This window comes from Rhinolophus ferrumequinum, chromosome 8 (assembly GCF_004115265.2).
Source record: "Rhinolophus ferrumequinum isolate MPI-CBG mRhiFer1 chromosome 8, mRhiFer1_v1.p, whole genome shotgun sequence".
NCBI lineage: Eukaryota > Metazoa > Chordata > Mammalia > Chiroptera > Rhinolophidae > Rhinolophus > Rhinolophus ferrumequinum.
Window position 1 is genome coordinate 31227453 of NC_046291.1, and position 27505 is coordinate 31254957.

Genomic DNA, 27505 nt, shown 5'->3' on the forward strand with positions numbered 1-27505 from the left:
AAGATATTAAGCTTCAATCTTTTTTTTTCAGTTTGAAAGCACCATGTTACTGCCGTACTTTATTTCATGTCCTGCAAAAGCTAATTATAAACAATAAAAAAGTGACCACTCACCTTTTATTGTAATCATACAGCTATATTTCAATATTGTTTGACATTAATTAGATCTTGGTTTCTCAAAATGTATTTATGTAGGTCAAGAAAAACAGGCAGAAGGAAACTTCACCCAGATTATGTAGCAGTGTTAAGCAAATTCAGTTTTTGAGCCAAAATTAAATCATTGGTGTCTCCAAATTTCCCTTATAACTTTTCTTATAGCAATATAATTTTGCATTTTAGCCAAAGAGAGCTACTTTCTTTTGGCAGACAAAAGCATGCTTCTGGAGAAACACTGCTTAGATCTATAGAATCTGTCCCCTTGTCTACAGAACACTAACCAATAGAGTATCATGTATTTATTTTCCCTAAGTTGATCTCTTTCAAAAGACTGATATGAAAATATTTTAAATCAGTAATATATCTGTAATTAATACACGTAATTATGTTCAAAACAATTTTCCCAAAAGAATTGGTTTGGGCCAAGATTCAAGAAACTCCAAACTGTCTTATGCTAAAGTTGTCAATTAAAAATTTAGCCACAGTGCTTAAGAGTAATGTTTTTAAAAACCAACTTTACACTACTGTATGTTCTTGGTTATCTGGAAACATATATTTTGACTCTCAAAAAAAAACACCTGGTGGCACATTAAAGAAAGATTCCATGAGTTTATAAAACAATGGCAGGGCAGTTATTCTAAAATGATGGAAAACATCAGTGTGCCTTTGCTTTGAAGAGAAACGACGTGTTTCTATTCAAAAGTTTTCAGTGCCAAAATAGCTAATTATTGTTACAGTGCCACCAAAATTAGTTTTAAACATTACTCAGAAAATAAACTATTTCCAACAATAACAATTTTAATTATCTTTTATAAGGACTATTTTGTAACTCTCATTCTAAGGGTCTTATATCTCCTCAGGATTATCACAAACCACCTTTTAGATTTCAAATGAACTAATTCTAACCCAGTCCAAATTAAAAGCTTCACATTCACAAGCAAAGAATTCGATTGCACATTACACTCATATTTTAGGAATGTGTGCTCCCCACAAAAAAGTGCTTCTGCTCTTCCACTTAATAAGTACATGAATATTCTTGTAGTCTTAAAATACTTCATGAACCCTGAAGTGATTCTCTATGGAAGGAGCTTCCTTCGCAAAATGAATTTGGCTAGTCACCTGCACACCAAAATCTCCAAGTATCTGAACAAATTTCTTGTGCTCCTTTCCAATCCAAGATCTCATTGGATCACGTACTTGGTAAGGTGTTACATGGGTGTGAACAATAATCCCTGTTTGTGCAAATTCTTTCAAGACTTCTGGATAAGTAATCCAAGTATTGCTTCCTCCAGAATGACCACCATCCAGCCAGTACATTGTTCTTATCCTTTTGATAAAAGCATCTATGTTCTTGTCTTTCTTAGCTTCTTTCAATTCAAAAAGCAACTGATTCAAAACAACACAACCTTTACTGAATCCAATTAAAGTAAAAGAAGCACTATTTAGTGATGGTGGATAGAAACTCATACCAGACTCATCAAAATTTTCACAAGTCCTTTCTTTTTCTCCCTGGCAACCATTGGTAGTATGAGAAGAACTGGGTCTACTATGAAATGCTTTGGAGTACTTATTCAAATCTTTCACATTCTTCTTTGATAGCAAACTGTTCTGACTTAAGTTAAAAGCATTAACTAATAATGTATAAAGGTGCTTAAAAGCTCCAAAGTCAGTATTGTGTTCTGGAGCACCAAACATATTACTTTTCACAAAATTATCATAGCAGCTGAATTTGTGCAGATGCATTCGGGAACACTTTATCACCCAAATATAACTATTGGGGAACCGATGGGCTAAAATGGTGGCAACATTTTCTAGACTCCAGTTTTCCCACTGATAATTCTCAGGATGACGAGTCATAATTTCATGATAATTCTGAAAGGTAAGAAAGATGAAACAAGCATTAAATATACATTTATTTAAAACCATTTCCACAAAATAGTTTCCCATTTTCATTGTGGAGTAAGTTGGGGTGTTATGACCTATGGTTAATATACTATAAGTGAAAAACTATAACTCCTCCATTACTTTCTGGTTATGAGATTTTGAACAAATCACACTTTCAGGTTAGGCCTCAAATCCATCAAAAGACAGGGTTATAAAATAGCTAAACAGCATAGTAGGAATTTAATAAAACACTTTGGAAGGATTATAGATATTTTTAATAAATTTTATTTAGTATACATACAATCTATTCATAACACATTAACATAGAAATTTGGTTTATTAGACTTTTTGACCAACAGAATTTTAAAATATTTTCTTATTAAAGCTGCTACCCTGAACCCCTCCCTCGTTGGATCACTCTAACAACCTGAATGCTATGTTGGATTTCAATTTTTATTTTACAAACAAAGCTACAATGAACATTATAGAAAAATCTTTTTATACATCTGTGATTACATCCTTAAAAATAAATTCCTAGATAACAGAAAAACTAGGTGAAAGAATATTCATAATTTAAGGTTGGTTATATAGACTACAATACTGTCTTCTAGTGAGGTATGTGTTAACTTTTATCTTTGTTAAATTTCATAGGCACAGGAATGATATTCTAGTTTAGATTTGAAAATCTGAATGAAGTTGAAATTTTGTTCATATATTTATTAGCCATTCTCTATTCTGTGTGTATTAATAACTAGTTTTTTGGACATGCATGTAAATTTTATTTTCCTTTTAATTTTTATTTATAGCTTCTTTTAAAAAAGGGAAATTCATTCAAATTTATTCATTTATTTTATGAAATTTATTGGATACCTACTGATTGGGTATGGATCAGAACAGACTAAACTCCCGCCCCCATGGAGCTCTAAGGACAGAGATACACAACAAACAACTCCATTAGTAAATAGAGCAACACTGTCCAACAGAAATATAACTTGAGCTACATGTAAAATCTTCTAGTAACTACATTAAAAAAGTTAACAGGTGAAAATTATTTTTAATAATACATTTTACTGAGCCCAATATATCTAAAATATTATTTCAATATGTAAACCATATAAAAAACTACAGAGAGATTATACATTTTTTTCTTACGAACTCCACTGTGTATTTTACACTTAAGCACATCTCAATTTCGGTGCTATATTTTCATCAGAAAATCTGAATTTAGATTTCATAAAATTTACAGCTGAAACAGTAGATTCGTATACCAAGTTGTTCAAATATACTTAAAACTTTTCCAGGAACAGACTTGAGTATCAGTTTTTAGATTTAAATTGGACATTACATACAATTAAAAATGTAGTTCCTTGATTTGACTAACAACATTTCAAGTGGTCAATAGCCACAAATGGCTAGTGGCTGGACAGCAGAAAACATTATATGGTGGTGAGTGCAATGGAGTGTAACAAACAAAGCAGGGAAAAGGAATCCAATGTTTTGGAGAGGGTGTGAGACTATTATTTAAAACACAGGGTGGTCGCCAATAAGGCTAGAGTTGAGAAGGACCTGAAGGGGCTGAGGGAATGAATCGTGATATTTCAGGCATAAGAAACGAACTACAAAAGGCCCTGAAGTGGAAGCATGCTTTACAGAACCGCGATGCAGTGATGAGGCCAGAGGAGCTCCAGTGGAGGGAACAAGGTGCAAAGCCATCGCCAAGAAAGTCAGAGGGAATGCTGATGAGCGAGCTTGCGGGTCATGCCTTGGGAGACTGAGGACTTCAGCTTTAACTCTGATGAGGTTTGGAGGAGAGGGCTGATATGACCTGTCTTGAAAGGATTTGTATACTATGTGTGAAGGGGCAACAGTTACAGCAGAGGCTACTGCAGTCTAATCCTAATGAGAGAAGGTGGCTTGAACCAGAGTGGGGTAGACATTGAAGGTGATAAGATGTGGTCAGATTCTGACCATATTTTGAAGGTGGAGTCAACAGCATTTGCTGATGGATTGGATGTAGAGTGTGAGGGAGACAGAAATAGAGATGTAATTTTTCCTTATTTCTAACAGTTATATATTCTATATATCAAAGTTTTAAATGCACCTCCCTTTTGACTTAGTAATTCCACTTCTAGGAATTTATCTCAGGGATATACTTGTGTGCATGTGTAAATAAATATGTATATTTATTTCTGCTTCAAAAGAATGAAGGAGCTCTATGAGTACTTGTATGGTTTGTAAAATAAGGGCTAAATAATCCCTGTAGGCTATACTACCATTTGTGTTTCTTAGAAAGCTTACATCAACATTGAATGTTTCTGCAGGGACATATAAATCGGTAACAGGGATAGCCTTGGGGAAAGGAAATGGGAGACTACAGGAAATGGGATGAAAAGACTGCCTTTTCAAAGTACAACTTTAAATAAACTAAATTTTTTAGCAAAATGGATTTTTTTTTCTATTTAAAAATTAAAACTAATAACTACAAAAATTCAGTCTACATACAAAGGTATAAGAAAGAAAAACCCTCCACAAAACCACCAATTAGAAAATCACTATTAAAATTTTGGTGTCTAGGATTCCAGTTTCCTTTAGTATACATACACATACACAAGTAGTATGTATGTAAGAAAGCATTCTTTACCTCTCCCTCAACAAGCTTATATATAGTTTTCACTTAGTGTATTATAGGCATGATTCCATATCAATAAATTTAAAATTTAATCTGCATCATAATTTTTAGACTTCTCATCAGAAAGATTAATATCAACTTACATTTCCACTGGACGTATACAAGAGTGCTTATTTTCCCACATCCTGGCTCACACTGACTATGAGCATTAATTTTTAAAAAATTTTTGCTATAATAAAATGATATCTCACTTTTGATTTAATTTGTATGTTTTGATTCCTAATCAGGTTGAATATTTTTCTATGCTTATTGGCAATTTTCATTTTCTTTTGTTAACTTTCTTTTCATGTCCTTTGATAATTTTCCCAATAGGATGCTCAAAGTCCTTAACAGTTTGTATCTCATTAATATTAACATTAATAGTTTATGATATGTTAAAAGGCTATTATTTAACTTTATGGATTATGCTATTGCCTTTTGCACATCCAGATTTCTGATATAATTATGATTAAAATTATCATAGGAGCTTATATCTGAAAGGGCTCGTCTAAATCCTATTTATAGCTAAGGAAACTGAGGTCCTAAAAACTATAGTTATTTATTTCATATATTTAGTAAATGAGCCAAAATTAACTCAAGATTTTATGATTCTCAGTTTAGCCTCTACTACATAGAAGGTGATCAATCTCAAAACTTGGGTGTTTTCTTTTTATTTTCCCCATGATCAGAGGGAGTAAATGTTTATACTAAGGAACTGTGTATACTAAAATGTGAAAATGGGATTCTCACTGTGGTGTCAAAGCCCAGATCTGAGAACAATGGATAAGCACATTTGAAAAAAAAGACACCAGACATTCTCATAGGACTTGCTTGTAGCCCAAACTGCTTCTACAACCCAGGCTATGACCCTGACCCATCTACAGAAAAGGCTAAGGAGTGTGGGAAGAGAGGTTTTCTTTTGAGAGAATTTTCATCCCAGTGGGAATGCAGTGCACTTATTCTCCTTATAGGGGAAAAGGGTCGGGGGCACGCTTCTCCTCATCCCCAGTGAGGCAGGTGGCAAGAGAATCTCTTGGAGAGATTAGGAGATGCTTACTGTACAGGCAGATGTCTGAGAACTTGCAAAACTTATAGGCCTACCTCATTCTGCTACTAAAGTAAAGGAAAGGATTTTTAGGAAAACTTGACGTGTGTCTTCAAGAGTTTGTAGACATTCATGATAAAGATTTAAACTAGGTGGACTACTCGTTACAGCAAAATGAGAAGAACAGTATTGGGTACAAGCTGTACTTCCATCAAAAATGGGGCAAAGGGGCATTTTTGCTGAGCAAAAAGTGGACATCCCAAGTAAGCAAGCTAGAAGGATAACAGGATCCAGCCAAAGAAGAAGGCTGCCCGACGGAGGCCTAAGGTGCATGATCAGGTATGAACAATAGTGTGTAACCGTGTGCAATATCTGTCCCTGGTTCCTGGCACAGAGCTCCTAAAACCCTTGGCATTTCCTGGGTGATAGGAATGGCTTTTGTTCTAATGAGGTGACTCCTGGTGGGCTTCTGGGTAGGGGCTAGTCATTAGAAAGACCAAGACATCATCAGAAGTTTGGAACTTTCAGCCTCACTACCCATTATCAAGAGAGGGGCTGAAAATGGAGTCAATGAGAGATCATGACTATATATAATGAAGCCTCCATAAAAATCCCCAAAGTACAGACTTGGGTAGCTTCAGGTTAGTGAACAGTGGAGGGACTAGGAAAGTGATAGGTTTAGAGAGCATGGATGCTCTGCACCCCATCCCACATACCTTACCCTATGCATCTCTTCTATCTGGATGTTCCTAGTTAATGGAAATCTAGAAAAGGCAAAAATTATAGTGAAGGAAAGCAGATCAGTGACTGCCTAGGGCTGAGAGAAGAGATTGACTAGAGTGGGACACAAGGCACTTTTTAGGGTGATGGAGATGTTGTATAACATGATTGTGGTGTTAGTTACATAACTGTAATATTTGTCAAAATTCATCAAATTGTAAGCTTACATTTTAAAAATAAAGAGATGAGTGTAATTCTATATTCTGAGACTTTAAGAAGCAAGATAACGCAAGAAAATTAGATGGTACCTACTTAAATCCTGATCTCCCTCTAAAATCATTACTGATGGATGAGAAAAACATCAAGAGGTAGCTAAAGAAATATATATTAAGAGAGCCTCAGTTTTCCTGTACTTCAAATGCTAAAAGGACAGGTATAAAATAAAAAAGGATATAAACAATAAAGTAATGATAATTAGGATTTAAATTACATGGACAGCCAGATCCAATTAATACCAAATAATGAATCTATGTTAAGATGAGGCAAAGCTTATAATTATACCCTACTAAGTTCTTTTTGACCCTATTCTGTTCAATACTGATCCAAATTAAGAATAAAGATATAGAAAAAATGCTTATTTAATCTATAATATGCTGCAAACTGAAATAAGTTCTAAAATGATCAATAAAAAGATGAGCTGTATCTAAGAGGGCAAATTTCATAATGATAAACATGAAGCTCAAAAGAATCAAGTACAAAGATATGGATGAGGAAATCTGAGCCTAAAAGCATTTCATATAATAATAGCTAAGACTTATCCAACACTTCATACAGTTCAAAGCAACTTACATACATTCATTCATTCAACAAGTTATCTAATGAATAGTCACTAAGCATCATAGATCTATCAGTGAAGACAACAGACATGAAGCTTACATTGTAGTGGTGGAAGACAGACAAAAACCAAAATGAATAAATAATATAGTAAATGAAATGGACAAAAAAAAAGAAAAAAGTTAACAGGGGTCCTGTACATACAACTGATTATTAAATAGGATGGTCAGAAAAGGCCTCACTGTGAAGGCAACTTTTGAGCAAAGACTTGAAACAGATGAGGTAATGAATCCTATAGATAATCTGCGGAAAGACTGCTCCTGACAGCATGTTCAAAGCTTTTGAGGTGAAGTGTGCAATTTGAAGAAGGCTGCTATGGCTGGGATAGAATAAAACAGAAAAAGACAGTCAGAAAAACAACAGGTGGAAAAAGGTAAAGATAGTGAAGGGACTTGCAGGACATAAAAAGGTCGCTGGCTTTTACTCTGAGTGATACGGGAAGTTATTGGAGAATTTTGAGCAGAAAGGTATGGAATGATTTGATTTACATTTTAAAATGATTATCCTGATCACTTTTAGATACATTAAGAAGGTGAAGCCACTTTATTTGCTGATGGATTAAAATATGAGATGTGAAAGAGAAGACTAAAGGATAACTTCAGGATTTCTAACTTGAGCAACTAAAAAGGAAGTTTCCATTAACTGAGATGAGGAAAACTGCAGGAAGAACAGGTTTAGGGGCAAAGATCCAGAGATTTTAGGTTTGAGATATCTATTAAATATCCAAAATGAAATATTGTGTGTGCAATTGGTAAGTATAAAATTTGGAGAATATGTCTAGGCTAGATAAACAAATGTTGTATGTAAAGTCACAGACTGGAAGAGATCATGAAGAGAATAATTTAGCATTGTTTTAGACCTCATATGAAGACAGAGGAAAAGTTGAAGGACTGAGCACTGGGGTACCCCCAATAATTAAAAAGGTCACCAGAAAGATGAGAAGAACTGTAACTCATTGGGTATTCACATATTTACTCCTCATTGATATCCTATAAATTATTACTCATACTTTATAGTTGAGGTAGCTGCAATTGGCCAGAGATTTAATAGCTAAAAAGTGCAGAATCAGGGTTCAAACCTAGGCAATCTGGCCTCAAAGCCTTTTGATGCATTACCCTGTGATGCATTCCTGGGTTTTTAGAGCACTTCATACTCCGCATAAATCAACAGTATATCACTGTCCAAAAAGCTAATGGAATTTCAGGCTACATAAAGAAATGGATGATGTCAAAACAAAAAGATATTATTCCAACTGTATTTAGCATTTTTTAGACATCAGATGAAGACTTGTACTTACATTCTAGCTGGCACACTTTAAAAACACTTAGTAGATTTAGTTATCTATAAGTTTAGTTATCATGCTATCATCATCATCATTATTGCAGGTGCACAGTTAGCTGGTCCATAATCTGGAGGTCATGAGCAGTAATGTCATGCTGTTTTCCCAAATTGAGCAAAAGGGCATCGATTGAGTAAATTAAATTTCTTCTCTTAAATCTAAATACTAGTTTTTTCATAGTGTTTATTATCAGTCCATTATTATGAAGAGGAGAAAAAAACTACAGGCATCTTAATCATCATTTGACTTAGGGCACAAAGTTTTAAGTATCATTTTCAAGCATCAATTTCAAAAACAAATATTGTTTCATGGTATACGAAACACATCTAGCCATATTCTAGCTTTACCTGTCTACACCAACACTATCCAGTAGAGGAACGTTGTGATGATGGAAATGTGCTGTGGAACCGTTCTTCTGTATTTGCACTGTTCATTACAGCACACCCAAACCTTAGCTGCTGCTGAGCACTTGAAATGCAGCGAGGGCAACTGAGGAATTGGGTTTTTAATTGTACTTAATTTAAATTGCCAGATAGCTAATAGCTACCCAATTAGACAACGCAGTTCTAGAATAAGATCTAGACTGAGACCCAGCTTTCCAGGACAACATATTCACGGTAATTTGCCTGCAGCTATACAATGAATAATAAAGAGAAAATCACACAAAAAACAAAAGTACAGAATTTAAGTGAGCATCAAAATACTGCCATGCTTAGCAATTACTGTCTCTTTTCTCCACCCACCCTCCCTTTCTTAGGATTACTGGGTGTCATACCTTTCTAGTGGGTTTTTGTTTTTGTTTACTTGCTTGCTTTTTAATTACTGCCAGTGGAACACTATGTGCTAAGTTAATTTAAAAGCTATCTCTGTCTCCTGTCCCCTCCTCCTCCCCCCCCCCACTCCTCTGAGAAACCAAGTTACAGAATGAATATACATCATGTGTCTCAACTCATTCCTTCTATGTTTCAAATTATACTGCCGTGAAGCCTGGACTGACAACCGGCTCTTCCCAGGTCGGAACTCTCCGAGGACACCGTCCCTCCCGGGCTACAAGAGGAGGGGGTGGTCAGGGGTGTGGAAGGGGCGGTTTGGGATTCCGTGTATTAACGGAAGAGCCACTCTGTGAGTGCATGTGTGGTTGAGTTCAGACGAGGCAAGAAACTCGGTACCAGCTATAGGGGAGAATCTAGCCAATTCGCACATGCACCAGAGGAAGGAACAGGTGCCCCGAAAGGCCCCAGGTTACCTGCACATCCCCGGGGAAATAGAGAACGTGATGCTGGGTGGGCGGTTGCTGCCCCTCCTTCGCCCGGTCCCCAGAGAGATCCCGCCATTCCGCTCCCTCCGCCGCCGCCGCCGCCAACAGGAGCAACTCGTTGCTGCGCTGCGGGTCGGCTCCCGGCACCGTGGACAGCTGCACGCACTGCTGTGGACTCCCCTCGGCCGGGAGGGAGCATCGCGCACTGCTGCTGCCGCCGAAGTTCATGGTTCCGGCCTGAGATCGTGAAACAGCGATTCCGAGTCCGAGCTGCGGCAGCAGGAGCAGCAGCGGCGGCGACCGCAGGAGCGCGAACCCCAACATGGGTCGCCGCCGCAAGAACGGTTAGTGGAGGGGGAGGTCCTGAGGGAGGTACTTCAACAGGCCGCTCAACGGTCGCCGGCAGAGGCCCCGGCGGGAGTCGGCGCGGAGGCGACGATAGCGTCAGAGGCCCACGTCTGTGCGCAGCGTGCGTAAGGAAGGAGCGGAGTGCGCGAAATTCGACTCGGGTTCACGGAGGGGGCGGTGGAGGGGCGTGGCCCGAAGGACGTTTGTGATTGGTGGGTTCTGACAGCCGGGAAGTTCGAACAAAAGTCTGGGAAAGAGCCGGAGAAGAGCAAAGAAATGGTCTGAACCCAAGACAACAAATTCGAAGGCCGGCAATTGGGACGCATGCGCAGCAGCAAAAGCGACCTGAAAGTCGCTGTCCGGTAATGCGGTAGAGTTTTGAGTAGACCAGGCACCTGTTTCAGTAGGCTCACCTTTCAGGTGAGGTGTTCTAGTCTTTTGATCCTTAAAAGAGACACAGTCCCAAAGATATAAATGGAATAACCCTGTCCTGTAGAGAAATCTGTAGGAAGTCTTCTGCATGCCCTGGATAAAGGGAATCTCCCTCTTCTCATACCATCGCGTTTTCTTTGTAGATATGTGAAGAGTCTAGGGTCATAAGAATCTATGGTTAGATATGAAATCTAATGTATCTCTGATTGGTAGCGGGGAACAGGGCGTGTAGACTGGGACAGGAAAAATGGGGGCAAGACAATACTTGTTACACATTTGCTGTTGGTGGTGTTTGCAGCCAACGGGATTGGCTACTTTAGGGTTTTCAAAAACTAGTTTGAACAGTGGGAAAATCATAGGTGTCCAACAACCATTTATGGCGAGTTGTGTAAGAATAATATTTGGCCAAGTGTATGCTAAAGATAGAGACGGAAGGGGGAAGGATCTAGTATTTTAAACTCAAAAGCTTGTGAGGCATGGCACTGTAAAGAACCTTGTAAGAGAGAATATTAGTGAGAATTATAAAAAGTTTAGCCAACATTTATTTAGGCCTTCCTATCAGCAGGACTCAAACTAAGCACTTCATATATTAACTGTCCTGAGTCTATATATGTGTGTGTTTAAACACACATACTGTTTTATTTGCTCCGCGTATCAAATATTAACAATAGCCTTGAAGAACACAAATGAGCAAATGATAAAATATAATTTTCACATATATGTGTAATATATATATATATATATATATATATATATATATATATACTTAGTGACTTCGTAGAAGTGTAAGATGCTATCCTACTCTGGTCTAAATTATTGAGTTCTAGCTGACATCATAAACAATCAAAGTAGTATAAACAATCAAAAAATATTTAATTAATATTACTAATTAATCCACTAAGTAGATCTGCTGCTTTTTGAAAATAACAGGTTAAAAAAAGCAAAGGCTAATATATGATAATGAATACATAACCATATTCAGGCAACCAACCTTCACTCTATTTTGCAAACCACATCCATGTTGTTACTTTCTCTTGTTAGGTAGAGGATTACTGAAATATAATCCAAAATCCACTGCATGTATATGTACTCGAAACACAGCTTTTGATTTTTGTGGTTTTGTTTTTAGGTTGACATTTTAATTGAATCTATCACTATTGAAGAGGATGGGGAGTTCTTGTGTTTTAGGAAGAAAATTAATTGTAGTAAAGATAAATACTGCAAAGTTGTTTCAGTGTCTTTAATATGATTGAGGTCTTTGAGAAATACAAATAAAGATTTAAAGGGCAGAGTAAAGAAATAAACTGAAGTTAACACAAACTTTTTTGTTTGTTTGTTTTTTCCCATGGTCAAGGATTTACACAACCCTACAGGAGCCACTTCAAGAGAGAGTTACAGCTCTAAGTTCATCGGCTGATTTATGGTAAGTCATAGAAATTGTAATTCCTTCTCATAGGTCCCATTGATGTTACTGTAATATCTGTTTTTCTCATTCCAGATTCTCTTTCTTTTTCCAGGAAGACCAGTTTTGGAAATCACTACTTTTATAACATCCATAGGCGCAGATAGCCCAGTACTTTCCCCCTTTGTTCTCTCTTAGAGCTGGGATTTGCTTCCCCACAAGAGGCCTTATATACACAAAGTGTGACCAGTTGTTTGAGTCTACCTTCCATTTTAGTAGATAGAGATCTCCACAGGGATTTTATTAGGTTTATAGTGTGCAAAAGACTACATACAGCTCATCTCTGGATTCTTGACAGTTCTCATGGGATCCTGTGGGGCTCTCAGAATTCTTGTTATATGACCCACTATCATAAATAGAAAAAGTTGCAAAATTAGAATTTGAAAAAGGCTAATTTTCATAGGAAAGCACATTAAAAGGTCACAAACTACAATATCTACAGAAGCTAGGCCTACATCATAAATAGTAAAATGGCCACATGTAATCAATAGGGAGTGGTAAACGTGTAGCAAACTAGAGGGACATATCAGATATGAAGGAGGTAGTCATGTCCATCCACTACAAGTCACTTATAGAATGAAGGCAACATTTTGCCAAACATTCAGTTTTTTCAAGAGAAGTTAGATACACAGATTCTTATTTCCCAATTTATAAATGTTGACAACTAATTGAAATTGCTTTTAAAACACTGTGTCAAGTTAAATGCATACATTGGTGAAATTTGGCCTGTGGGCCACAAATGTGTAATTTCTCTACTAAAAGGTAAAATGAATGGATACAGAAAGGCAGAGAATAGGGGGGAAAAGACAAACCTTAAATGTGGGTTTCTGTAGAAGATGGTATGAAAGGAATGGGGAAAAGACTAAGCAGTTTATCGTGGGATTTGAACTGGAGCCCATTTGATGTTCTTTGAGAGATGCCAATAAATGTTTTAGTTCATTTCAATTATTCTTGGTTTGGGACAGGTAGGTGTTTGTGTGTGTGTGTGTGTGTGTGTGTGTGTGTGTGTGTGTGTGTGATTTAGTAAGCCTCTGTGCTGAAATGGACATGGAGAGGAGCAGGCTTCATATGAGGTTTGCAACTCTAGTATATAATTTTGCCCCCAAAATGACTGATAAAACAAAACTAGAAAGTAAAGACATTTGGGGATTTGAAAGATTATTTTTTGTCTACTCTCACTAGTTAAGTGATTGACCTTTTACACTGCTTTTGTAGAATATGATTTAAACATCTGCTTCAGCAAAATCCATGCTTCAGCAAAGTACAAATCACTATAAACCAAGGCCTTGCAATAACAAGTTGGCAACCCTTATCCCCTGCTGGAGTGGTATCAGTAAAGCGAGTTAAAATCAAACGTTTATATAAGATATAGAGTCATAAAACATAATATGAAAAATTCCAGGTTTTATTTGAAAACCTCTTATTGTACCAAGAATGAGGTAAATCTCAAATTGAATGAAAAAAGACAACAAATAGATACCACAATGAGATGTCCGAGATGTTAGAATTATCTGACAAAGATTTCAAAAATGCAACAAGCAATTATAAACACACTTGAAACAAATTTAAACATAGAAATTTCCAACAAGTAAATTGAAAAATCTCAACAATAAAATAGAGGATATAAAGAAGAACCTAAAAAAAAAACAAACAAAAAAAAACCAAACAAACAAAAAACCCATAGTGGATAGGCTTCAAAACAGAAAGTAGGGAATAGAGAAAAGAACAGTGAATCTGAAGATAGCGTAATAGAAATTACGTAATCTGAGAGTGAAAATAAACTGAAAAAAAAAAAATAAACAGAGCCTTAGGGGCTTGTGAGACTATCACAAAAGATCTAACATTTGTATCATAGAGTTTAGGAGGAGAGTAGAAAGAGAGTAGGACTAAAAAAGGACATAAAGAAATAATGGCTGAAAAGTTTCCAAATTTAGCAAGAGACATAACCTACAGATTCAAGAATCTGAGTGAACCCCAACAAGATAAATCCAAAAATAAAAACCTATACAAAAATCTATAAAAAGCCAATACAAATCATAGTTAAATGTGTGGAAACGAAAGACAATTTACATCTTACTTATAAGGGGAAAGCAATTTAAATGATAGCACTGGAGCCATGTAGGGTAATGAAACGATTCAGTGTGATACTGTAATGATGGATATATGGCACTATACATTTGACAAAATTCATAAAATGTAAAACACAAAAGTGAGCCCTAAGATAAACTATGAACTTTAGTTAATAATAATGTATCAGCATTGGCTCATCAATTGCAGCAAATGTACCAGCTAATGGAAGATGTTAGTAGCAGGGAAACTAGGGTGGAGGGATAGGGGGAATATGGGAACTCTCTATACTTTCCACTCAATTTTTCTATAAACCTAAAACTGCTCTAAAAATAAAGGTACTAATTTAAAATTTCACTAAGCAGTATGTGTACAATTCATGCACTTTAATAAAAAAAATTTTAATTGTGCTTTGAAAAAAAATGGTTATTGAAGTAATTCCCAGAAATAAAGGCAGTCCAGGGCTTCAGGGACTGAAATTATAGATTTGATTTTTCTTTTGTTTTCTTTGTTTTTATTCTCTGGTAGGTAGGCAGGTTTTCTTCACATGTAAGGAATCATGACATTCCCTCTTTCCCCACCCCCTAAAGGCCTAGATTGATATTTGAGGCTGGTGGCAGTGTGGGGAATCTGGGATACTAAATCAACTAAGAAATTATATTGAAGCCTTGAAATGTGGTGACTTATGTGATAATAAAACAACTGGCAAAACTATTGTCTGCAGTAAGATGAAAAATGAGCCTAATGAAATTTTTAAAAATTAAACTTATTTTCCACTAATTGTGGATTTATGTGCTGTTGTAGAAATAATAGAGACCTTGCGTTCCTCCCTCCTTTCTTCCCTCTCCTCTGGCAACCTCTGCTCTTTTACTGCTTCCATAATTTTGCCCTTTCTGGAATGTCATATAGTTGAAATTGTATAGTTCGTTGGCTTTCAGATTGACTTCTTTCACTTAAATGTGCACTTAAGTTCCCTCCGTGTTTTTGTTTTTTTCTTTTCATGGCACAATAGCTCATTTCTTTTCATTGCTGGACAATATTCCATTATATTGATGTCCCACAGTTTTTAATCCATTTACCAATGAAGGACATCTTGGTTGCTTTCAAGTTTTGGCAACTATGCATAAAGCTGCCATAAACACTCATGTACAGGTTTTTGTATGGACCTAAGTTTTCAAGTCATTTGGGTAAATATCAAGGAGTGTAACTTCTGGATTGTGTGGTAAAAGTATGGTTAGTTTTTTGGGAAACTGTCTTCCAAAGTGGCTGTACCATTTTTCATTTCAACCAGCAACAAAAGAGGGGTCCGGTTGCTTCACATCCTCACCAGCATTTGATGTTGTCAGTGTTTTTATTTTAGCTATTCTAATAGATGTGTAGTGGTATCTAATTGTTTTACTTTGTAATTCTCTGATGACATATGATGTTGCTTGTCCTTTATGTGCTGATTTGTCATCTGTATATCTTTTATGGTGAGGTGTCTGCTCAGGTCTTTCGTTCATTTCTAATTGGGTTGTTTGTTTTCATATTGTTGAGTTTTAAGAGTTCTATATAGATTTTGGATACAATCCTTTATCAGACATGTGTTTTGCAAAATTTTTTCCTAGCCTGTGGAGTGTCTCTTCATTCTTTTAACAGTGTCTTACAAAAAGCAGAATCTTTTAGTTTTAATGAAGTCCAACTTATCAATTTTTTCTTTCATGGATTATGCTTTGAGTGTTGTATTTAAAAAGTCATCACCAAACCTGAGGTCACCTAGATTTTTTTCATATGTTATATTCTAGGAGTTTTATAGTTTTTCATTTTACATTTATGTCTATGATGCATTCTGAGTTAATTTATGTGTAGGGTATAAGATCTGTGTCTAGATTTATTTTTTTGCATGAAGATATACAGTTACTCCAGCACTATTTGTTGAAAAGACTAAGATCATTTGACCATATTAGTAGATTCTATTTTGGGGCTCTCTATTCTGTTCCATTGATCTTGTCAGTAGCCTTTTAATAATTTCCCTTATTTACTCATGCTTATTTGAGTTGAAGTTTTACAGTTGCAGCTGAAATATCACTAATTAATTTGAGCACTTGATACATGCCAAGTACTGTACTAATAATCTCTTTACATAAATTCAATCACAGCAGTATTTTGAAATAAATGAGGAAACTGGATTTGCAAGGTTAAATAACATGTCCAAGATCATACCATTAATAAGTAACCCAGGTCTATACGGTACTACCTGTCAAATATGACTTTGTTATTCCTCACTCAGACTATTAAGACGGTTGCTCTAATAGTCTGTCTTCCACTAATTACTGCCTTTAATTACACCATCGTTGCCTTCTAAATTAAATACTGTCTCCTTAGCCAGTATTTAAAGCCTAACTTACTTCTCCAGCTTTTTAAAAATACTCTCTTACATGCTCAGTGGGACTACTCTATAACCTTGTTTTAACCCCGCTGTTTTACTATATCAGGATGTGACCTAACCTATTTCTTATGCTTGCTGCCTCTCCAAGGGTTGAATTTTTTTTGTCAGAATCCATCTCAAATGCCATCCTCTCCCTTGAACCTTTTCAATTTTGTACCCCCACCTCACCCTAATACTGGAACTGAGAGCTCCCTTTTTAAAATAACCAAAGCCTTTCACTTACCCCTCCATTGTGGCACATGTGACGCCTTGTGTTTCAGGTATATGAATTTGACTTCTCCTTACTACTAGACTGTCACCTCCTTGATATCTTGTATACAGTGTAGAACCTGGAATTCTTTTTGAAAATTTTATCAAGTACATAATATCTGTACCAAAAATAGCACTAAATGCTGGGATGGCAAAGATAAAAGACATAACTGCTGCCTTAAAAGTGTTTATAGTCTGGGAGAAGAAGCCAGACGAGAATGCAGTTACTTTTCTGTAATTCAAGTTCTGATATGAAAGGAAACCTCCAGTGTCGTGGGTTGGAGCACAGTGTATGGAGTACTTCATGCAGTTTGAGTTTGGGAAGGAGAGAAGACCGATCAGAAGACAACAAATAGCAGTTACGCCTGCTGAATTAACAATATATGCAATCGCAGAAAGACCTCAAAGAGCATCACACGTTCAGAGTGCAAGTATAATAGTTCAGATTAGCTCTACTCTAGTGTTGCCAAAGGATGAAAAGGTAGGGAGGGTCCATGTATTAAAGAAATTTCTGAATCTTGCAAAGGAGTTTGCATCATTATTCTATGGACGCGAAAGTCAATGTAAGGTTTTCAGCAAGGGAACTTCATGATGTCACTTACGCTTTAATGGGTCACTCTGACCCATCTAATAGATTGGATAGTAGATGGGAATTAGCTGAGACTAATGACAGGAAAGAAGACCAGCTAGCATTATGTTACAGTCGTCTAGGTTAAATCGTATTAGGATCTGAATAGGCCAAAGGAAAAGAGGACATATTTGAGAAACATTTGGGAGGTAGAATTTATAAGACTTGATGGGGTAATTCTTTAAGACTTCATATTCTCTACACCTGGGGATTCATCTAAACAGCAACTTTCTCATGCCAGTTTGAAGAGATACTTTTTCCTATTCCACTGTGTAAATCGCTGAGACCCCTCTCCTCATCAGTAATAGCCACCTTGCCAAGAGATCTTCTCCCACCAAAGGAACTCTCCAAGGAGGTTCTGTCTTACTACCAGAGCCTCTGCCGCTGATACCGCCAAACTTGGGAGAGATGTACTTCTAAAACTCATTTTTTTCCTTAGAAATAATGTAAAAAGATAGGTACTTAGGTACATCATGTGTTAAATGGCCCCTAACTGTTTATGGCGCTTTGATTATAGGTTCTAAAGAAACTTCTCTTCAAAAAAAAAAAAAAAAACTTGAAAATTAACTTGAGGGCTTCTTATATATTCTTGTGTATCAAGGAGTGGTGATACCTCAGCAAGGGGAATATTTTATCGTTGACATTCTTTAGGATTGCTGTCACTTAATGGGAATAATAATGATGATGGTGATATAATAATAATACTACTACTAATAAGTAGACCTGTTTTTAGTCTGTTTTATTATTGTCTTTAAATTTTCTTGCAGCTAATGTACCCCTTGTTGCCTGTTCCTAGAGCTGGTTTTTCTACCCTCCCCTTGAACCCACTACTTGGTGCGCCACTGCTCATATATGAATTAGAACTTGGGAAATGGAAATTAGATTTACCTTATAAGACAAGGAAGAATTCTAAAGGAAAAAAAAAAAAAGCCTGCATGTGAATTTGTGTTCTCCATTTTACTAACAAAATAATCTGGGGCTAGTAACAACTTCCTTGAGCCTCAGTTTTCCCATCATTAAAATAGGGTTAAAATATCTATTTTGTTGCACATTAAATAATGTAAAATATTTAAAGCACCTGGCATTTAGCTTATATTCTCAACAAATATTAATTCTCTTCTGTTGTGAACATGGTCATATTTCCTGGCTGCCCAGGATGTTTTGAACATATTTGCTGGGTTTAGGGACTTTCCAATCTTAATGTAAGTGCTGCTTCCCCAAAGTAAACTGCAAACTAAATCTCCAGACTCTTACAGCGAGGGCACAGAAATGTGATCTAGACGTCAACGTTCAGCACACCAGCCTCAGACTTTGATTGGAAGTTAGTAGCATGAGGAAGGAAAGATTCTGCTTGGAAACCAAATTGCTGATAAAGGCATCTGACATTTGGGGGTGGCAGTGCTTGACAGGGGAAATTCCTAGTGTAGAGGTGGCCTTGGTGGGCAGTGTGAGTGGCAGCAGTTGCTTTTAGTGTTTGTTGGGGCACTAGTAAGTGGTGGCGTGACTTGCTCCTCAGGCCAGTTTCTACAACGTGGTTGTAAGCATTGCTCCTGAAAGCTTAGTTCCATACCTCTTTCAACAGCCTCCAATTCTCTCCATTTAAATTTTCTGCTCACTCAGCCAGAATCAGGTTCTGTTACTTACAACTTTGAACCCTGACTGGTCCATATTTTTTTCATTGGTATTGTTACCTGTAAGAGGCCAAGAAGAATGTCAAGCAGTAATTGTGGGGACAGAGTCCCAGGGAGCAGTTTCCAGGCTCTCGGCCTCATGTGGAAAGGTGCTGGCTTGGTTATTAGATGGCCATCCACTGTGGCTGGGTGTCTATCAGCTGTTAACGGTTAGCCATTAGTCACTGATACAACTGCCGTGGCTACGCTAGGGGTTGGTTGGTTGGTTTGTTTGTTGTTTGGCAGAGAAGCGGTCGGCGGATTGTGCATCGTGTGTCTCCTGCTTCCTGTGTCTCCAGCCCAGCCGCCATCGAGAATATCTTGGTATGACTCCCCTATCTATGGCTCTGTTGGTGTTCTTTTTTGGCCTCACCAAATCCTGTGTTCTTGTGTGGGGAGTGGGACGAGAGTCCCTGCATGACAGTAATAATATAATTCTAGAAAGCAAATCATAGAAAAGTTTATTGAGCTAAAATTGAGTGGAAATGGAAGAATATAGCTTTTGAGGAAATTATATTTAATATTAGAATACTTTTGCCATGCTTTTCTTTCTCTGTTAGTACTGGGAATAGTTAAGTGAACTTAGATTTTCATGTTCCCCGAAAGAAATTATTTCAGAACCAGTTTATAAAAAAAAAAAAATTTTAATCCCTGGAAAATAATTCTGCAGAGCAGCCCCAAGTGAGTTTACCAGTTCAAGTCAAAGCCAGAATCAAAATAAATAAGGCATTAGATAGCATATTAAATTTCTGGAGCTCAACTCAGTTCCTGTAATCTCTTAGCAGCAGTAACAGAGTGGCAGCTCTCACTCATTGCAATAGGGAAATAATAAAGCAAGAGTAAAATTGCTGTTGCAAAATGAAGCACATCACTGCATTTCCATCTAATGCATTATAGTTCATGAATCTCCCAGGAGCCAGAAAAACACAGGGAAGTCTTTAAAAGTGAATCCAGATGTCAGCCATCACCTTAGCAGTGCTTTAATTATCAAAAAACAAAGGAATAACTCCTTAGGTACATTCTAAGCAGGTGTTCCTTCAAAGAAAACAGAATAGCTGAAGAAACAGCTGTGGCATTTTATCTGCTTCAAGACTAGGGAACAGAACTACAACCTAAATAACAGACTACCTAGAGGGAGCATAGATAAATCACACTTATTAGAATTTTGCAAGTAATAATCTATAAAACAGAATGATTAATTAATATTAATTACTCCATTTTACAGGTGGGAAAACTGAATGCCTTGTATAACAGCCATTTCTAATCAAAGTCTCTCAGTCTTTGCCAAGTTCACTACATAATCAATTTATTTTGTAATATCTTTTAAGTATACCATATAGTATGGGGTGGTTTTCAGAAAACATTGATCTTTTTTATCACAAATAATCTATTTTCATTTTAGGAGAATTAGAAAATAAAAATAAGAAAAAAGGAAACCATCTCTAATAACTGCTAAATGTTTATATTGGGATTTTAAAACTGAGTCCATGGTTGGTCTTCAGGGGATCTATGAACCTTTGAAACCAAGTAAAAAATGACTGTGTACATTTTTTAAAAATATATTTGTATTAAAAATATAGTTAGCAACAATATTATATTAGTTTCAGGTGTACACCATAGTTATTCAACATTTATGTACCCAAAGAAGTGATCACCGTGGTAAGTCCAGCAACCATCTGACACTGTAATAGACTATCACAATATTATTGACTATATTCCCTATGCTGTACGTTACATCCTCATGACTTATGTTATACCTGGAAACTTGGACCACTTATTGCCCTTCACTTTCCCCCCTTTTTAATTTTTAAATTATAGTTGACATTCAATATTATTTTATACTAATTTCAGGTTTCAGCACAGTGGTTAGACATTTACAAAATTAAAGAAGTGATCCCCCTGACTACTGTAGTACCCACCTGGCACTATACATAGTTATTACAATATTATTGACTACAATCCTTATGTTATACCTATATCCCCATGACTACTGTGTAACAACCAATTTGTACTTCTTAATCCCTTCCTCTTTTTCACCTATACCCTTAACCCCCTCCCATTTGGCAACCATCAAAATGTTCTTTATATCTATGAGTTTGTTCTTTAGATTCCACATACAAGCAAAATCACATTGCATCTGTCTTTCTCTGACACTACATTCAGCACAATACCCTCCAGGTCCTTCCATTCCACCGCAGACATCAAGAACCCATTTCCTTCCCTGGCCAAGCAACATTCCATTGTATGGATGTACCATCTACTCTTTATCCATTCTTCCCATCGACAGACACCCAGGTGCCTCCACATCTTGGCCATTGTAAACAATGCTGCAATGAACATATGGATGCACATGTCCCTTTGAAGTAGTGTTTTGGGTTTCTTTGGGTAAATACCCTAAAGTGGGATTACTGGGTCCTTCTTTGTCTCTTGTTATAGCCTTTGTTTTTAGTCTATTTTGTCTGGTATAAGTATTGCTATCCTAGATTTTTTTTTTCCATTTCCATTTTCATGAAATAACTTTTTCTATCCCTTTACTTTCAGTCTGTGTGTGTCTTTCAATCTGAAGTGACTCTCTTGTAGGCAGCATACGAGTGAGTATATGAGGGTTTTGTTTTCTTATCCATTCTTCCACTCTGTTTTTGATTGGAGCATTTAATCCACTTACATTGGAAGCAATTGTTGATAGATATGTAGTTATTACCATTTTGTTATTCATTTTTTTTTTATCTCTTCCCCTTTCCCTCTCCCCCACATTTTAAAGAAGTCCCTTTAACATTCCTTGTAATACTGGTTTGGTGGTGATGAAATCCTTTAGCTTTTTCTTGTCTGGGAAGCTCTTTATCTGTCCCTTGATTTTAAATGACAGCCTTACTGGGTAGAAAACCCTTGGTTGTAGGTCCTTTTTTCCATCATTTTGAATATTTTGTGCCAATCCCTTCTGGCCTGCAACGTTTTTGTTAAGAAATCAACTGACAGTATTATGGGAGCTCCCTAATAAATTACCAGTTCTCTTTCTCTTGCTGCTTTTAAAATTCTCTCTTTGTATTTAATCTTTTCCATTTTAATTATAATGTGTCTTGGTGTGGGTCTGTATAGGTTCATTTTGTTTGGGACTCTGTGCTTTCTGGACTTGTATGTCTATTTCCTTTGCCAGTTTAGGAAGTTTTCAATCACTATTTCTTCAAATAGGTTTTTAATATTTTGCTTTCTCTCTTCTTCTGATACCCCTATGATGCGAATGTTGTTACGCTTGATGTTGTCCCAGAGGTCTCTTAAACTATCTTCATTTTTTTGGATTCTTTTTTCTTTTTGCTCTTCTGATTGGGTGTTTTCTGCTACCTTGTCTTCTAAACTGCTGATTTGATCCTCTGCTTCATCTAGTCTGCTGGTGATTCCTTCCAGTGCATTCTTCATTTCAGTTATTGTATTCTTCATTTCTGACTGGTTCTTTTTTTATGGTTCCTATGTCCTTTTTTATGCTTGCTACCTCTGTTGAAATTCTCACTAAGTTCTTTGAGCATTCTTATAAGCATTGTTTTGAACTCTATATCTGATGGGTTGCTAGCCTCTATTTTGTTTAGTTCTTTTTCTGGAGTTTCTCCTGTTCTTTAATTTGGGATGTATTTCTTTGTTTCCTCATTTTGGCGGCCTTTCTGTTTTTTGTTTCTATGTTTTAGGTAGGGCTGCTATGTCTCCCAGTCTTGCCAGGTGACCTTATGTAGTAGGAGTCCTGTGGGGCCCAGTGGCACAGTCTCCCTAGTCACCTGAGCTGGATGCTCCCCGAGTGTCCCTTGTGTGGGTCGTGTGTGCCCTTCTGTAATAGATGAGCCTTGATTGCTGTTGGCACATCAGTAGGTGGTATTAACCGTCAGGCTGACTGGCAGTAGTATTTGGCCACATTCACAGCTTACAGGCTGCTGTGTGGGGGGCTTACTCCCAACTCCCATGGAGCAGGATTCAACCCAGTGGACTCCAGTGCCTGTTGAGACTGACCTTTGTGAATGCCACTTGTGGGACTAATTGGGTGGTGTTCTGCTGTGGTCTGAAGCCAAACTCAAAGTATGTTGGTTCTGGGGCTTCTTGGGAGGAGCTCCGGTGCAGGCCCAGGTCAGCCACTACCTGTAAATAGCCGGGGACTACCTGGTAGTAGCTACAAAGCGATCCATGGTTGGTCGCTGCCTGTGCTGTATCTGGAGGCACATGGGAGAGGCTGGGTCTAGTACTGGGTCTGGGGGTAGCTCCGTAAAAAGCCAGGACACTCCTAAGCTTGCTGTCACCAGCCAACTCCCTTAAGGTTCAGCCATTGACAAAGCCTGGTGCAGTAGGCAAGTTGGGTGAGGCAGTTTCTCAATGAGTCAGCAGGATGGAGTGAGCCTGTAGCTCACCAGACCAATCAGATTCAGATTTGGCCCATGGAGGGGGTATCAACACAGGAAAGATGGTGCCTGCCAGCCAGCTGCTCAGGAGGATGCTTCACAGGGAATATGGGGACTGTCCCTCCAGTCCTCGCCCCAAAGTTACACAACTGTCTCTCCCCATATGTCTCCAACGACCCCATAGTCACTGTCCCTCCACTGGAGCCCAAGGTGAGTGCCTGTGAGCGAGTGAGTCTATGCACAGGCTGTTTAAGAGGACACCTGGGTTTTCTGCAGCTGGACGGTCAGAATCCCCACTGTTTTTCACAGCCAGAAGTTATGGGGGCTCCTCTTCCGGGCACCAGTACTCCTGGGCTGGGGAGCTGGTAGGATGGGAGGGGATGGGGTCCCTCACACCTTTGTGGGGAACCTCTGTGGCTGAGATATCTCTTCTGATTTTCAATTGCCACACAGAGGTTTGGGGCAAGCCCCTTTTGCATCTCCATCCCCCCTACCAATCTCAATGTGGCTTATTTTCTATATACTTTGTTATAAAACTTCTGTTCAGCTAGACATCAGATAGTTCTCTGGGTTGATTGTTCTATAATTTAATTGTAATTTTGATGTGTTCATGAGATGAGGCAAGCACAGTGTGTTTATCTCTCCGCCATTTTGGATCTTCCAAAATGACCATGTACGTTTTTATGGAGTAAGGGTCTATATACCTTTCATCAGGTTCTTAAGGTGTCTATCATTCAAAAATTAAGAACTACCATTATTCTTCTGAACTTTATATGTGTGACTGGAAGAACAAAGATATTGCCACAAGTCACAACCTTAAAAGGAAGGTAACTTTGGTCTAAAATGTTAAATGGGTCTAAATAAGTAGTAATTTCTAAAATATGGCTTAGCTTTGCAAAATTATGGGATATTAGGAAAATATTACCTTTCTTCCTTCAGGGTTTTATTTTTTGTTTTTGTTTTGTATATGTCTATGTACGTGCAATCTGACAGTTACCTGCTAGACAAGTAGAAGAATTAAGATGTGCTTTTATAACTCACATTGGTAGGAAGATCTGGCAGAAATAATAACGTATCTACAAGAAGCAGCAGAATCATGGTGGTGATACTATGGATGAATAATTAAAACCTGAATATACTTGATAGCAGAGGAAAAGAACCAGTTGAAAAGGGGAAAGTGAAGACATAACTTATGAAATGAAAGAATTGCTAAAGTCCCTTGGATGCATATAAGAGCGGGGAGTAAGGACTTTGTGATTGAACACGAGAGGGAATTGGGGGACCACTTTCTTTTGATGTTAATGAGACAGGAAAAATGCAAAATATTGAGAAATACCCTTTGGTGAAAAACACATTACATGGATGGGATATTTAACGCATTACATCATCCATTAACAAATTCCTATTGAGAACTTACTATGTATGAAGCATCATGGATAGAAACATGTATAAGAAATAGCTCTTGGTCCAAGCACTTTACAGCATATCTTGGAGAGACAAATATAAATCAATTCTGCAAAGCAGTGGAATCACAAATGAGAAATAATAATGTTTGTGAGATCAAAGTGGAAGTAGTCAGGAAAGGCATTAAAGAATGGTACTTGAAATGGGTCTTGAAATATGAGTAAGGTTTGTGGTTACCTGGCAAACAAGAAGAGAAAGGACAACGTGGGGGATGAGAGCACGTACAAAAATGTGGGGGTGAGACACCACGGCACGCATAGAAAATGCCATGTAAATTGACATGGTGAGAAAACAAATGACTCAGCAGGTGTAGGCATGGCTAATAATGACTTTGGTTTCTGCAAAAGCCCAGAAAAAAGAAAATGAGACCCTCAACTAAGGCAGTGACAGTAGGGAGAGAAATAACTATAGAAACATTTAGAAACTAAGAGTCTCCGGATTTAGTACCTCGTGGGGTAGCCATTGGTGAACTCTTGCCCCAAAGCTTCATTATGACAAACTAAAATATTAATACCTTAAAGTTAGAATCAAAGGCCCAACCCTCCTAGATTTAAAAAATAGTTCTATTATGTTTCACATCTGTGTTTACATTTGTTTGTCTCTATTTGGGCCAAGCTTCCCCTGTATTCCCATCCTCATTTTACTCCAATTACTACCTCCAGGGCCCTCATGTTGCAAAACTCAGGGAGTACTATTCACATTGCACTATGTGAATAGTACATAGGGTACTATTCCTTACCTCTTCCTTAACTCCCAAATCCTTTCACTGTGATCTCCAAATTGCTCCCAGAATGTCTTAGTATGTGATCAGCAAACTGCCCTCAGCCTCAGCCTCAGCCTCTTATCTCATTTGTACCTTGCATTAACTGAAAGCTGCCTCAGCAACCATGTCCTTGCTGCTTTTACAGCCCTTCCAGGTGGAAGCTGTTTTCTCTCTCACACCCAAAGTACCTCAGGGCTAAGACGTGGAATAGATGGCTTCCCATAGCTTTTTTCAAACCATTACACTCCTTCCTCCTTTTTCTTCAAAACTCATTTTCCCTCCCTCCCATCACTCATATTTAATGTCCTCCCTCCCCTCTCATCCACTGGAGATTTTAGCTTTTGGTTCATGTCTTGGTCTTTCTCTTCACCTCCTTCTCCTGTGTTATCCTTAGAACTTTATCATTCCTACAGCTAACTCATTCTACACCTGTTTTCTCCGTCCTTGATTTTCTCACTCCAAACCCTTTCCTCCATTCCATTGTAGCCACACTCCCATAGCCATTTCCTGAACTTCTCAGAACCAAAGTTTGTACTACCTCTGAAATCTCGGCAGCAAATATCTGGCTTTTGACCATTACCCTTTTATCCTTTCAGCTCTTTTTCTAGAGTACTCCCACAGCCACAACATGTTAATTTAATTGAGACTCCCAATATCTTGACACCCCACTCATTTTGCTTATCGATTAACCACCTTTTCGTTCTGCCTACATTTTTTTTTTTTTGGCTTAAGTTCTATGAGTGATTATTATTATGACTACTTTGATAATAACCTATGTTTGTCTGTTTATTCATTCTGTCTAGAGAGGTAGAGAAACTTGTCTGACTGGAAAATTTGGGAAGAATCTACTGGGCATGCTTAGCTCAACTCCTTTTTCTCCTTGGGAATAATTAAGAGCACACATTCCCCTGAACCCCTCTGTAGGCAGGTTCTGCCCTGTGCAAAGATGGGACAAGGCCTGTCCTGGTCCAGTCCAGTGCTGCACTGTAGTGGGTGAACAGGCTACTTCTGGGGATCTGTCTAGGAAACTCGTTTCCCTTTTCCCTTTTGCCCATGGTGTTCCAGCCATGCTAATCTTTGATTTCCTAGAATAACCCAACTCTTGGCACCTTAAAGGTTTTTGCCTTTTTCTGCCTGAGTAAATTTTTCTTCTGCTCATTTTCAGTTCACTCTTTATTTATTGTTTATTTTTTCAAAACTTATTTATTTAAGTGTGTTTTTCTAGGACCCATCAGCTCCATGTCACATAGTTGTTTCAATCCAGTTAAAGAGGGCACAGCTCACAGCGGCCCATGTGGGGGTCGAGCCGGCAACCTTGTTGTCAAGAGCACCACATTCTAACCCACTGAGCTAACCGGGTGCCCCTCTTTATTTTTTCAGGTCTCAATTTTCACTTCTATAAAGAAGTCTTCCCTGACTTTGTTATTTAAGGTAGGTCGGCCACCTCCTTTTATTCTTATCTCAGCCTCTTGTGGAGTTTAACTTGAACTGAACGTATTGATCTGGAATTCAAAAGAGAAGGCATATACTAATTAGGATTTAAACGTATGGAAGCATATAATAAGATGGCCCAAGGAAACATTGTTGAATAAGTAGAAGGCCAAGGTCAGAACTCTGAAGAACCTATAAGAATTGTTTATAGAAAGAGAATTCAA

The 27505-nt window shown here is 37.6% G+C and overlaps 1 protein-coding gene and 1 long non-coding RNA gene across 2 annotated transcripts; one reads left to right on the plus strand and one right to left on the minus strand.

Moving 5' to 3' along the window:
- Nucleotides 1-1167: 1167 nt before the first annotated feature.
- Nucleotides 1168-10474, minus strand: C8H2orf69 (chromosome 8 C2orf69 homolog). The gene is made up of 2 exons (XM_033111710.1): nt 9952-10474; nt 1168-2027 (listed from the first exon to the last, which is right to left on the minus strand). Exons 1-2 carry the CDS (start codon nt 10285-10287, stop codon nt 1200-1202), a joined length of 1164 nt encoding a protein of 387 aa, XP_032967601.1. The 5' UTR covers nt 10288-10474; the 3' UTR covers nt 1168-1199.
- LOC117025685 (uncharacterized) lies at nt 10189-27282 on the plus strand. The gene is made up of 3 exons (XR_004423640.1): nt 10189-10307; nt 12098-12166; nt 27231-27282. It is a non-coding gene; the product is annotated as an uncharacterized LOC117025685 (long non-coding RNA).
- The last annotated feature ends 223 nt before the right edge of the window (nt 27283-27505 follow it).

Bases quoted from the DNA above. Each gene is read 5' to 3' on its own strand.
- C8H2orf69 (XM_033111710.1), bottom strand. From the start codon at position 10,287: ATGTTGGGGTTCGCGCTCCTGCGGTCGCCGCCGCTGCTGCTCCTGCTG. The intron at 2,028-9,951 runs GTAACCTGGGGC...CTTACCTTTCAG, and splicing joins ATTTCCCCGGGGATGTGCAG to AATTATCATGAAATTATGAC.